At 34.5% G+C, this 14,012-nt stretch overlaps 1 protein-coding gene across 1 annotated transcript in view; it reads left to right on the forward strand.

Annotated features, from left to right (window-relative positions):
- The window catches only part of LOC137387864 (uncharacterized), a 31,075-nt gene extending 19,609 nt beyond the window's left edge, over positions 1-11,466 (forward strand). Inside the window, exons 4-7 of the mRNA XM_068074379.1 lie at positions 3,475-3,531; positions 4,281-4,412; positions 5,507-5,744; positions 11,191-11,466. Coding sequence (XP_067930480.1) covers positions 3,475-3,531; positions 4,281-4,412; positions 5,507-5,744; positions 11,191-11,228 — 465 coding nt within the window. The 3' untranslated portion in view covers positions 11,229-11,466. The remainder of the gene's footprint in view (positions 1-3,474; positions 3,532-4,280; positions 4,413-5,506; positions 5,745-11,190) is intronic.
- The last annotated feature ends 2,546 nt before the right edge of the window (positions 11,467-14,012 follow it).

A 14,012-nucleotide genomic window follows, 5' to 3' on the forward strand; every position in this document is an offset into this window, starting at 1 on the left:
ATGTATATACATACATATACTGCCATACCTTGCATCTAGTAACAAAACAGTCCATGGTTCTTGAAATCTGTTATTAATCATGGTAATTACTGTTAGTGGTGCAGCTTTATCTGTGATAATTAAGTCTTTCTTCTACTGCTGAACAAACTGCTGCACCTGTACTGTTTAGAGCAAATAAATGTTTCGTTTAATTATCGTTAGTGATTCAATTTTCTCAGTGAGGCGTCTTTATTTTCTATCACTATCGATGTGGCCAGTAGTACTGAAGGCTCACTTGCCACAGATGACGAGGACAGGCTAAATACCAATAAGCCACTACGATACAATGCGATACAAACGATACTTCATATAGTCAGGATCAAGAGACAGATAGATAACTTTATGGGTTTATGCATTGGCTGCTCAAATTATTTTCGTAATGCTAGTAAATAGAAACATTACACCGCATTCATGTTTCTCATGATTGTTCTTTTGTTCGTGATTGGCTGCAATAAATCATATCGCTGTAATTGGGAAATACCGCACTTTGTGATTACGTCCTAACTAAAGCCAAAATATTCCTCAGCTGTGTGGATGTTTATTAGGCTATAGACATGAAATAGATTGTGTGACATACTCGGAATTCATTAGGTAAAAAGAAAGAACTTGCAGCTGATGATTTGTTATTAGTGTAGCAGGCTAAAATACGGTTTTTTGCTAAATAGTTGACCTGTAAAAAGTATCTGAAGTTTCCGATTTTTTTTAAGAAAATATCGGCTGATACCGATTCAGATACTTAGTATTAGTGCTGAGCACGGGTAGCAATACTCGTTGAACTCGCGGGTTTATTTTCTCTCGAGTATCGGGTAATAGAGATTTCGGGTATTCCGATCCTTCGGGTTCGGGTTTTGACTTTCGAGTTTGGGTTTTGGTACACGGATCTGTCGGGTAGTGTGAACAAAAGCTTGGTCTATTGCACCCTGCGCTCTTAGTCTGGGCCCACAGGGAATTTCTGTGTCATTTTTGCTAAGGAGGCACGACAATGGGGTATAACGAGTCTTTAATTTAATAGATAGAATAAAGCATCTCATACCTTATTTACCATACCTACCAGAGATATTGTAGTCAAGCAGTGATTACTTGTCATTAAAAGGTGAGTAGAAACACTTAAATCAAATTTTATTTGCGCAATTAGCCAAATCGGCTTCGTAAACAAATCTATGCCTTTTTAATATGGTGCGTGTTTGCTTTCACCAATAACACATAGGTCCTCAGTCTGTTTCCGCTATCGCCTTGTTAGAAACTGCCATTAGCTTCGGTAGTAGCAGTGAAAATTTAATAACTCTGTTTAAATTGATTACCACAGCTAGCTATTATGAATTACATAATTCATTATAACCAAGTTTTACTAAGCCAACAAGCCTTACAAACGGAAAAAGCCGATAATATAAAGTTTTTTATGAGATTTGGAGCACCATCTACAAAAAATCAGAGAGGTCCATAGAACATGCTTAAGTATTAAGATACCATAGACCCTATCTTCTGCCACCTGTTGACATGAAAATTCTCTGTGGCCCCAGACTATCTTGACTGTTTAACAATCCGCCTGTTAATGCTGCGTGTACGAATGTCAGTCGATAAAAACTGTGAAAAATGATAAATAAATTGAAAATAAATATAATTGCTTTGTAAATTTGAAAATATATCTGTTTAGAAAATTTAAACATAAAATCCATATCAACAAACCCGATACCCGAAAAAACCCGTAGACAAAGAAATACCCGAGCCTAGCACTACTAGCTACCCGATACTCGAAAAACCCGAACAGAAGGGGGCGGGTCTAAACCCGTTGACCAAGAAGTACTCCTTAGAAGCACTACTTAGCATCCATATCGTCACCGATACCGATTTCGATATTAGAATCGGGGCAACTTTAGTCCCAACAGGTTTAGCTCCAAAACAGCTGTTACCTTGGTAGGGTGTATTATCCCTCTGGGTGACAATTTTGCACTTTTGTATAAACAATTAGGTAAACCAAGTGCCAGTATTGCAGCGTAGCAAATCTGCAATGGCTCATAATCTATGAAACATAAATTTTGGTGAAGAAATATAATGTTTGCAAAATATTTACAAACCTGATATACTCACAGTAGAAACACATCTAGATTGCATATAAACCAGTTTTAAACAGTTAGAAAAACTATTTTATTACTAGTTTTAAAAGAAATAGAGAACGGCGAAATCATATGCATTTTACAGCAATGTTTCATATGACTTTTAAATACTTGACAAACCTTCATGATAAATCTTTTTATTTAAATTCTAGCACACTATCAATGTCTGTACATCTATAGAATATTAAAAGAAAATGATATATGTGCTGATAGCTGCTGATCTCACCAATAGAGAAAAAATGACATCTTGGAAATTTCAACTATGCAAATCTTCTCATTTCTATAAACAAGGCATGAATTTTTTTATAACGTTTGCTGTCTAATTCTGTTACGATGCCTTTTGGTTTAAATTCAAGATCTTTCTTTTTTGGAGCATTCATTTTCATTCAGTTTAGTAGGTTTCTAATATCGATAATTATATTCTGCACATTACAAATTTGTTTGCTAGTTGATTTAATTTTTGTTTAGGGTTTTGTTTTATATTGTTATTGTGTTATATGACTTAGCATTTATAAACTTCTTGCATGTAATCTTAACACTTTTAACAGTAAAATAAGATAGCTAGCATTTATAGAACATGAACCAGAGCCTAGACCGTTGTATTTAATTTAAAAGAACACACACATTTTGTTATAAGCATCATCTAGTTTGCTAGAAGGTCACCCAAGTTAGGCACTTTTGGTTTTATCCTTCTGGTAGAAGGGTTTTAATATTAGATTGCTAGGTTGGGTCAGCTATAAAAAGTAATAACAGAGAAAACACCAAAACAAAATGCAGCTGTTTTAAGGGAAAACTGCGGCACTCACTCACTTTGCAAAACACATTGTAGCAAAGGGCTAAGAGTGCTTTGTTCACAGTGTGTACTGTTATATCATGGCACAGTGTCTTATCAGACATACAATGAGCCTCTATGCTTCTCACATTATTTTACCAAAGTTATATTTTATGTCGGTTTCAGGTGACAGAAGATGGTCCTTAATAAAGGGTTTCGTTATTTAAAAATTACAACCTTCCAACAGATTTAACAACTTAATGACCAATTTCACAAGTCTTGATTAGTTTTCAATACTGAAGACATCGAACTATTCACTGAAACTAATTCAGTTTTGAAATGTTGAACTATTGAAAATTAATATGTCACTTCAACTACACATGGGGTTAGTTTATATGCAAGATCAGGGTTTTTGAACAGTTTCTATTACAAAAAAGTATTGAAATAAGCAAACATCTGATGATGATTTTCCTGTTTGCATAGCTTTAAAACTGTAGATTAAAACTCAATAGGAAGCAAAACTTCTACGAACTTTGATTGTGTTTACAGTTTGCTATTGTTGGAGGAGTTGGACTCGGTGCTTTCGCGCATAATACTATTCGTTGGGTAAGTTATGTTCCAGCCAGCAGTCGTCTAGCTGGATAGGATGCAATACCATATGTACATCAAACAACTTCTATACCAGTAATAAATTAAATGAACTGATATGGTTTTCACACATTATCATTCACATAGAACAAAAACAGACTCTATTGGTCGATATACAATAGATATATCATCATTTTATTATGCTTTGATGACTTGGAGTACATAGCAGGAATGAATACCAACATATTTTCTGTATATTTTTTTCTGTTTGTTTGAATTTTGTTGTTTCTGACTAATTTTCACTTCTCATCAATATCACAGTGTAGATGTGCTTTCCAAAAGGTAGATGGTGTAACTGAAGTGGTACATTAATTGTGGCAAAATTGTTGTTGTAGTTTTTCTTCTATTAAAAAAAACAAGCAAAAATTATGACAATCAATATTTGTATGAGTAATAAACGATATTAAACACCTGAATACTGAAATCTCACACCTGTTTGACCAAAGTAGTATAAATATTTCATATACTAAACTGACCTCATGTATAAATTTCAGTGCAAGGTAAACTATGACTTTTATTGGGTCTGAATATATCCAGTAGTTTAAACAGATAAACCAAATAAACCAAATAGTAATTGTAATTTTGATCTACTTGGTTCAAAGTATTTATTATTTCAGAATTTCTTTCTATTCTGAAATAGTGATAATTAAACATATCAATAATATGTACTATTTGTGCTCCATATAAATAACATTGTTCTATTGTAGATCATTGCTACAATGGTTCTTAATATCATCAGCTTGGCTCTATTCTCCATACAACTGTTTATAATGCCTGTTACTAATCTGGCTATTAATAGTTCTGCCAGTTGTGGAAGTTACATCTACAGTTCTTGCTCAGTAAGTGTTAAAGTTTTGAGTGAAATTTAGATGTTTTTCTCACTACCGATAAAGAGTAATATCAATCAATAAGCATAGCATCAATAGCATCAATAACCAATGAGTTCAAAGGTTCTTATATGTCGTTAACATAATCAGCATTCAATAAACACTTACGTGTATTTATTCTTCACTCTCACTCAAGTATTATTTAAAACTGACACTATATGGCACGTTGTTGCAAACAATAACAAATTTCTGTGTGCATTGCTAACTGCGATAAAAGGAATCAAATATAGCACTGTCAAGTTAATTTGATCTGAAGGGATATACTAAAAACATTTTTGCACAAGGTGCTAACATGTGTCAGCCAAAACTCCAAGGCTACTTATCAAGGTAGTACAAAGTTGTATTGATTGTGACTTGGTGTATTTGTGATTGTCATCTCTTTGTATCTTCCTCAGTTCATTGTTATTTATTCATGGTCATAACAATAGCCATGAATAAATAACAATGAACTGCAATTAAAGTGGCATAACTTGTGACTTTCAAAGTTTTACAACTAATGGGCAAAATTTTAAAAGAACTACACAGTGCAGCAGGCATTAAAGTATATTTGCATGCTCATGTAGGTTAAAATAAAAAATATACACAAAAATTGAAATACAGACTCTTCCAGCGATGAGTTCATTGATCAAATATTTACAGTTGACTCCTTGATTAGATAAATAACAGTACAATCTCAACCATGTTCATCTACCAATTGACAAAAGACACTGTGCTACAGTCAACACCCAGACAAGAACAATACTATGTAGTCTAACACAGGATAATTGGCTTGCCTAACTGCACTTTTATTAAAACTAATCGTTACCTTAACTTTTGAGTTTTTTAAAACAGAAAAAATACTTTAGATTTAGAAACAAAAATTTTTGAAATTGTTTATGTTGAAACTTCGCAAAAATAAAACTCTCCAGTCTACTTTTCACAGGTAATAAGAACAGGCCAATATCACTAAATAGACCATTAAAGTTTGGCTAATAATTGCACCAATTTGTTAGGTTGTTAGTTGATAATCTCTTTTGAAAAGTAAAACATGCTCAACTTGTTTGCAGGTCAAAACCTTTGCTTTGTCCCTGAACGGCTTACTAGTTCTGATCTCTATTGCTGAGTTTTCAATAGCAATATGGAGTGCTGTACTCTGCTGCCGAGGTATCTGTCCTTGCTGCTTTTCAGTCAGCCCAGACCAATATGTGCAAGATGCTTATCCTGCCCTCCTAACTCAAAGGCAGAACTTGGATTTCTCCGCGGTGGTCCCGAATTATCAAATCAACGCGGGTGGCTACCAAGCTGGTGAGGATCTAACAAGTAGCTATTTTCACTCCATGATTAGATAAATATTACAAGACAGTTAAACAGGAAGCAATAAATGAGAAACAGTAAACATAGCTATAGATTTAACGTCGTCAAAGACAAAATGTTTGCGAGTAAAACATACATATATAACCTAAATATAACATATATACAACGTATACATGAATATATATATATATATATATTGTTGTGTTCTTATTGTAATGTTTTTTATTCCAGTACTGAGTTTACAATGAATTGTTAAGAGACATCCCAAGTATATATATGTATAGATAGCTGTTAGCAAAAGTATTATCCTGGAATTATACATACATGTAAATAACCAGCTATGTATAATGACATAGCCAATGTCATTAGTCAAGTAATGCCCTGACTATCCATTCTAATGTCCCAACACCTCCCTGCTAGCTTGAAGTTTTATGAGTGACTTCAGCAGTTAGCTCGTCTCTTTGAGCATCTGGGATTGTCCCTGTTGTATTCATTGCCATCAGGTAATTTTGGATTTCGGTTTTTCGGCTTTGGTGCTGCAGCTGTAGGCAATTGTTGCGATTGTGAAAGACTGCTTGGAGTAGTTGGTATTTCGACAGGTGGTTCGGCATCTTCTGGTGAAGCATGTCTAGAACAAAGCTGTTCCAGATGTCTCTTCCAGGTGGGTCCTCTGGGTAGTACTCTAACATTGACTGTTTTGCTGCCAAATACCTTGATAACAACAGCTTCCACCCATTTAGGCTGTTTATCTCTTTTGGGTCCGCGGTATAAAGCATAGCATGGTGTTCCAACTGTGTAATGATGAACTGTTTTAGTTGATCGGTTATCCTGCATCTGTTTGCTTTGAGCTAAGTGTGCTGGTGATGGCAGTAATGTATTGATCTTTGTTCTGATTTGTCTCCCATTCAGCAGTTCACTGGGTGAGTAACCATAAGACAGTGGCGTTCTCTTATACATCATTAAGAATTCTTGCAAAGTAGACTGAGCTGAGAGATCCGACTTCTTGAGTGCTTGTTTGAAAGATTGCACTAGCCTTTCTGCAGCTCCATTGATGGCTGGATGGTATGGTGCTCCTGTCAAGAAAATGATTCTCCGATTTCTGCACCATTCTTGAAATTCCTTGGAAGTAAATGTAGTTCCATTATCAGACACTATGGTATGTGGTTATCCAAAGTGAGCAAAGTCATTCTCGAGTAAGTCGGTAGTAGCTTTGGTTGATACTGAAGTGGTAGCATGTATACATGGATACTTTGTGTATGCGTCCACTAACACCAACCAGTTGGTTCCCATGAAGTTAATTGCATGGTCAATGTGTACTCTGCTCCATGGTTTTTCTGGCATCATCCAAGGGTGATTTGGTAGACGATCCGGCTTGTTTTGATGCTCATTGCATGAAGTACATTGGTGTGCAGTATCTGTGATGTCTTGATCCATCCTGGGCCAGTAAACAGCAGTTCTAGCAAGTTGCTTCATTTTCTGCATGCCAAAGTGTCTAAGATGTAAGAGTTGGAGAACTTGTCTTTGTAGAGATAGTAGTATAACAACTCTTGTTCCATACATCAAGCATCCGCTATCAGCTGACAATGACATCTCAAGTTTTCTGAAGTCTTTTTACAGAATAGCCTTCAGTCATGGTTCCAGCTTGGTTCCATCCTTCAGATATCTCATCACTGTGCTGAGTACAGGATCCTTAGCAGTCTCTTTCTTCAGAATACCTGGATCTGTTGGACTCAGCTGACTTCCAATGTGTTTGATTGTGCAGACTGTGTCAATATCCTCACCTTCTTCCTCCCCATCAAACTTGTCATCATGTCCAATGGGTAAGCGACTGAGTGCATCTGCGGTTCCATGTTCAGAGGATTTCCTATATTCAATGGTATAGTCATAATGGTTGAGAGTAAGAGCCCATCTTGCTAGTCTGTTTGCTGCCATAGCGGGTGTTGCTTTGGTTGGTCCAAACAGCGCTAGTAGAGGTTTGTGATCCGTCACCAAGATGAACTTCCTCCATAGATAAACTGGTGAAACTTGTTTAGTGCATAGATGATAGATAGAGCTTCCTTTTGAATTTGACTGTATCTTTTCTGAGTGTCAGTCAGCGTCTTGCTAGCGTGAGAAATTGGTCTTTGACTGCCATCTTTGTATCGGTGAAAGAGTACCGCTCCTAGCTCAACGTCTGATGCGTCGCAAGAGATCCCGATATCTAGAGAAGGGTCAAAATGTGCCAACACCATGTTGTTGCATAGCATCTCCTTCGGCTTCAAATATGCAGTCTGCTGTTCCGCATTCCAGTTCCATTATTCTCCTTTCTTGAGTATCTTCTGGAGAGGTACTGTAATTGTAGATAGATCTGGTAGAAACTTGTGGTAAAACTGAATCGATCACAGGAAAGATTTGAGAGTAGCCACATCGGTAGGTGCTGGCATCTTCTTTAAAGCTTCTACTTCAGCTCCCTTTGTTATTCCTTGGTTAGAAAGTTGATGTCCCAGGTATTCCACAGTTTCTTGTGCAAATGTGCATTTCTCCAGTCTACATCGTAGTCCTCTGTCTTGAAGTTTTTGTAGAATTCTACGAAGGTTCCTCAGGTGATCTTCAGCTGTGTCTCCGCTTATTAGAATGTCATTAAGATAAACAGCAACTCCTGGAAGATCCTGAGTTAATTGTTCCATGATTTGTTGAAAGTATCCTGGAGCGGAGCTAATCTCAAATGGTAATCTTTTCTGTAGCAGAACTCCTCTGTGCGTGCTGAGAGCTAATCTCTTTTGACTTTCAGGTGTCAAAGTAATCTGATTATACGCATCAGCTAAGTCAAGTTTAGTGAAACCATGTCCTCCTCCCAGTTTTCTCATCAGATCTTCTGGTGGTGGAATACGTTGTCTGTGTGTCTCCAGCTGATGATTCACTGTTACAGAGTAGTCTCCACATACTCAAAGTTTTTTTTTGGTTTGTCCAGGCAGCCGTGCTTTTCTAATTGGTACCACTGGTGTCCCATAAGAGTTGAATTGAACTGGTTACCATATTCCTCTTGTAATTCCAGCATCATAGGCTTGAGCTAGATCCTGTTGAATGGCAAAAGGTACTGGTCTGGCTTTTCAGAATATGGGTTGTGCATCTTCTTTGAAGCGGATATCCAATTCAAAATCCTTCAGGCATCCCAATTCTTTTTTGAAAAGATCAGGAAACTCTGAAGTAAGTCTTTCACATGCAGCTTGTAGATTTCCATCGGATTTGATTTGCTTAATCTCCTGCAATTGACATTGGTTGAATAATCCATCCACTGAGATTCCAAGCTGTCGAATACCATTTTTTCCTAGAAGGTTGAGACTTGGTATTTTGCTTACGACAAAATGTAATTGCTTCTCATGTTGATGTGAATCTAGCTTTGTTTTGATGAGACAGACTCCTAGTATGTTGATCTTGTCTTTTGTTGCGGACTCATAATGAACTTTTGAAGTTTTGAGTGTAGGGCTCCCAATTTTCCTCTAGTTGTCCAATGATATGAAGTTGTCTCCTGCTCCATTGTCCACTTCCATAGTCATTGCGTGACCTTGTAATTCAAGGTTGACATGTAGCTGTGAATTAGTGTTGACGGTTTTGACGGCCTTCACTAAGTTCAGAGGCTTAGCACCTTTCTGCTTTTTACGGCAGACGATTTCTAGATGTCCTGTAAGTTTACAGTAATGCGTGCGTGCGTGCGTGTGTGTGTGTGTGTGTATCTTTATATATATATATGTACCGTAAACAGTACTATCTGTACTCATGCTACAGATAGTACTGTTTCGGCTATTGAAGCCTCACAGTGCAGCTCAGAGATCAGGCAAGAGAGACAAATCCTATTGCCAATGAGAGTTGACTTCCTCTTATGAAACTACTAAGTTGCCTCACAGACTTTAAGAAAGTCAATGTGCTGACATATATGTATACTACTGAATGCCTAGCATTGCCTAAGTAATAAAAAGAGTATTTGCAAAAAGAATTAATTTTTATTTAACATATAACAACAGTTACAATTATAAATGTCAAACTTTATATCATGGGAAAAGTGTTTTGTTAAAACGAATTCAAAGAAAAAATAAAACAACTTTAAAGATGTTCAAATTTAAATGGGAAATAATTACCAAGTAATGTTTAAATACAGTTTATTTCAATGTGATTACAATTAAAAATTATTTGGTATACAATTATATGATTTTAGTTCACTTCAGTGTTTGCATCGTAAAGCAAAATATTTTATAGAGGTGTATAAAAACCCATAGTGAGTATATAATACCAACACTCTCTAATAAAAATCATTAAAATTTTATATTGGTAATATTGTATTATATTAGTATTGTATCACATATTGTACATTGTACAAAAATTAGTTACAAAGCATTATGTTAACCTTAGTAATTATAAGTGCCTACAGTAACTTTAATGTATTTAGTGGTTATGATCTGCGAGAAAATGTAACATTACAATGTACTACGTGCAGTACGTACCATGAGGAGTTTTTACTTTTGAGACAGATGTATAGCATAAACATTGAGTTTAACTTGCTCGAATTTAACTTGCTAAACACATACTTGAAGCTAAGTTTTAGTATGTATTTTACTAAACTTCAACTTTTTTATAAGCCCAGATGTTATCACTTATCTGTTTTCAAATTCATTTTTACTCTAACTTATAACGAAAAACACTAAACTTAGATCGAGATTAAGCAAGCGTCGTATATCGTATATCTTTCAAGAGTTGTTAGGGGAGTTCAATAAATAGCATATCGGCATTTTCATTATTTCGTCATAAACAGTACGCCGGCTGCCAAATTTTAATTTCGAGAGAATATTTTGTCGATATCATACGGTGGAAAAAAAGTCGTCTTGTGCCCTCGGGCCCAATGTATTGATTAATAATACGGCGTGTGCAATTGTGAAAAGGATACACAGTATACGGTAACAGCGATGGGTGTGATAAGAATGGCTTAGCATTATTATAGTTACACACGCTTGTAAGTAGAATTGCGATTTAAATAACGCAAGTTGATCTTCAGGACCAACGAGATTTTTTATTGCTAATACTTATACGTTATAAATGGACAAAAGAATTACAGACGACAGACACATTTTGAGATATATATAATATATATATACAGTATATTATTTATATTATATATAATATTATATAAGTTTATATATAAAGGTTTATTTATATTCTATAGATATTATTATATAGAATTATATATAAAGAATTGTACATATATATATATAATTCTTCTCTTTGAAATGGCTGGCAGATGATTCCTGATTTATGATGATACAAATTTTTTCTTTTAATGTACATTGGTCTGGTTTGCAGGTACGCATTTAATTTGTGAAAAGGGACATTTTTTATAAGAGTGATAGTATTAGTAATTTCATTAATGTTTTGTTTTCAATATGATAAACTATCTTTAATTTTTTAGTTTCAGCCCTGGTACATAAACAACCACCGAGCGGCTAAAGTGCCCAGCTTCAGCAACCTTCCGCATTCTATGGCCATAGACAGACATTGCCTTACCAAGTTTTCCAATCTGCCATCTACTCCAGCAAACCTAAATAGTTGGTCTAGCAAGATATAGCTGTTTTTAAAGTCTATCATAAATCTTACATATTCAAATAATATCACTAATAGTGGTAAATGATCAGAACTATATGACATGTTATCCTGATATCAATGTTTGTTAAATTTTCATGAACAGACAACTTCTTAATGTTTTCCTTAAGCAAAAAGCTTTGAAAATGGCATAGGAGGTGCTTTTGAAATTTGAAAGAGTTGCTTTTGAAAGAGCGCCTTTGAAAGAATACAAATATTTCCTATGCAATGTGATCAATGTACTGTAAATGAATATGTATGCCTACAATTTATAAAGAAGACCTGCAGGTGGTTGAGCAAGTACAAACTCTTTTGCTTACACCCTCAATATTGGTCTTGGTTTGGTGTTAGCTTATGCATATATGTTATTCTGTATGTTTAACAAGATACGAGCTTTACATTATAGTCATTATTAATAAAGAATAAAGGACTAACTTTGTCTACTACCATCTTCAAAAATTTATTTTCATGTACTGATTTGACAAAGTTACTGAGTATACCCTAGTAAATATGTCGGAGCTACTGACAAAGCGCTATAGCAAAAGATGAACATAAGTTTATTGTATTCTATGTTAGCCTTTACCAAATAATAAATTAAATGGATCAGAATAAGCGTAAAAGTTGATTATATTTGGTCAGAACTGACAGCCTTACAGCTCAACAATAAATAATCTAAAGAGAAATAGTAAGCAATCTTGTTATTTTTTCTGGTTAGTTATTTCCTCTTTTAATGACTGGTAAGATAACTCCAGTTGTTTCACTTTACTAAATGCTGCTCTGTTTTGAACGTTGACCTCCATTTAGCCTTAGGACTGGGGAATGTAGATTGCTGTCATATTATGGAGGAGCAAGAATTTTGGTACTGGATTCCAATGCAATCTGTAGGGTGAAGCATTTACATGCAAGGAGCAAAGCTATCAGCATGTTCTACTAGAGGAGTTATATCTCCATACATAAACCATTGTATGTAACTTAGTTGCCAACTTCAACACAATAATAACAAACAAATGAAGAATCATCTGGTACTAAATGTGCTTCAATTTGGATGTTTCAAGATTGTCAAGGATGCTGACAATGATTATTATATATAATACTAATGACTACCCCGCGTTGCTTGGGTAATAAAAAGTCTTTGCATAAAAAACTTATTCTTATTTAACATATACAAAATTTGCCAGCATAACTTTTAAACCTTATACCATGAGAAAAATGTTTTTTTGCAGTTCAAATAAAATAAAACTAAAACAACTATAAAGGTGGTTAAATGTGAAAGAATTTGCAAGCAATAGTTAGATAAGGTATGATTAGTTACAATTGTTACAATGGATACTGATAAAATTAAAATGAATTGATAAAACGAATCACCAATATACTAAATTAATAATAACAAAGAGTAAATAGAGGTGTGTCTATAAAAAAGGTTACTGTTGCTGCAGGAGCTATCCACCAAAAGTTTGAATTGGGCTATACTGGTACCTCCCGATAGTCAATTTTGGCACAAACGTAAAAATGAGATATCAATATTAAATACAGCGATGAATCGTAAAATGGTAATTTGTCTGACCAAACCGAGAGAGAATGTAAAAACAATTCCTACTCAAGAATGTCTATGTGAACATTTTTTAGTTTTACAATTTTTAGCCCTTTGCAATAACCGGAAATTGATGATTGAAATTGCGTCATTCCAGTCGCGCTGTAATGGAACATTTGAAATTAAACAGCACAATTACAAATAACAAATAAAGAATAATGAATTTGGATTTTGAAATGGCTTTAAAAAACTTTTCAAAAGAATAACAAGTGCAAAAGGTAGTATTAATTGATAATAAATCATACATATTTAGCTTTAATCATGATAAGGATACCGTAGATGAGCTGAACCAGATAAGAATAGCTTAGCTTTGTGGTTAGGTGCGCGTGTTTGCATTTTTGTGATTGTGATCATTGCGAGTTCTATTCCAGTACGGTGTAGATTTTTCATTGCAATATTTTAATTGTTATTGCTGGACACATCGATGACAGAAAACAAAAGACCAACTTTATAACAGCTAAAATAAATTATACTACATTAAATTATATTTTATTCCAACTTGTGGTATCATAATTTAATATAATATATGCAAATAAATTATACATGTTTTATTCTCCACAATTTATATTACTTACAGTAATTTATATGATATTATGTTTTATTTTGTTAACTCACATCATATATTGCATTATAATTTCATACTATACTATTTCATAGTTTACTATGTTATGTTAAAATACATAATGTTATATTATATTATTAAAATAATAATAGAAGCACACTAGCTAAGTTCTAGTTCCTTGAAGTGCACCAACATTGCACGATTTTTTTAATTGTAACACTGCACGACATTTATTGCACAAAATTAAAATTTCTAAAGATACACATTTCGCTTTTGAGGTAATAAATTTTTAGCTGAACCCGTATTCATATCTACGCTTTTATGTTTTCACTTTATCACCAGGTTTAAACTTCTGCAAACTGTGTCCAATCTCTATGCAATAATATACGCAGCACCTGTTATTTTTTCCTTTTTTGCAGCATTCTTTGCAATGCTATTTACTTCGGTGCTGACTTCTATTGTTATGCTTCACATTTGCCATGTAAACTTACCCCCCATT

The sequence above is a fragment of the Watersipora subatra genome, chromosome 2, assembly GCF_963576615.1.
Source record: "Watersipora subatra chromosome 2, tzWatSuba1.1, whole genome shotgun sequence".
NCBI lineage: Eukaryota > Metazoa > Bryozoa > Gymnolaemata > Cheilostomatida > Watersiporidae > Watersipora > Watersipora subatra.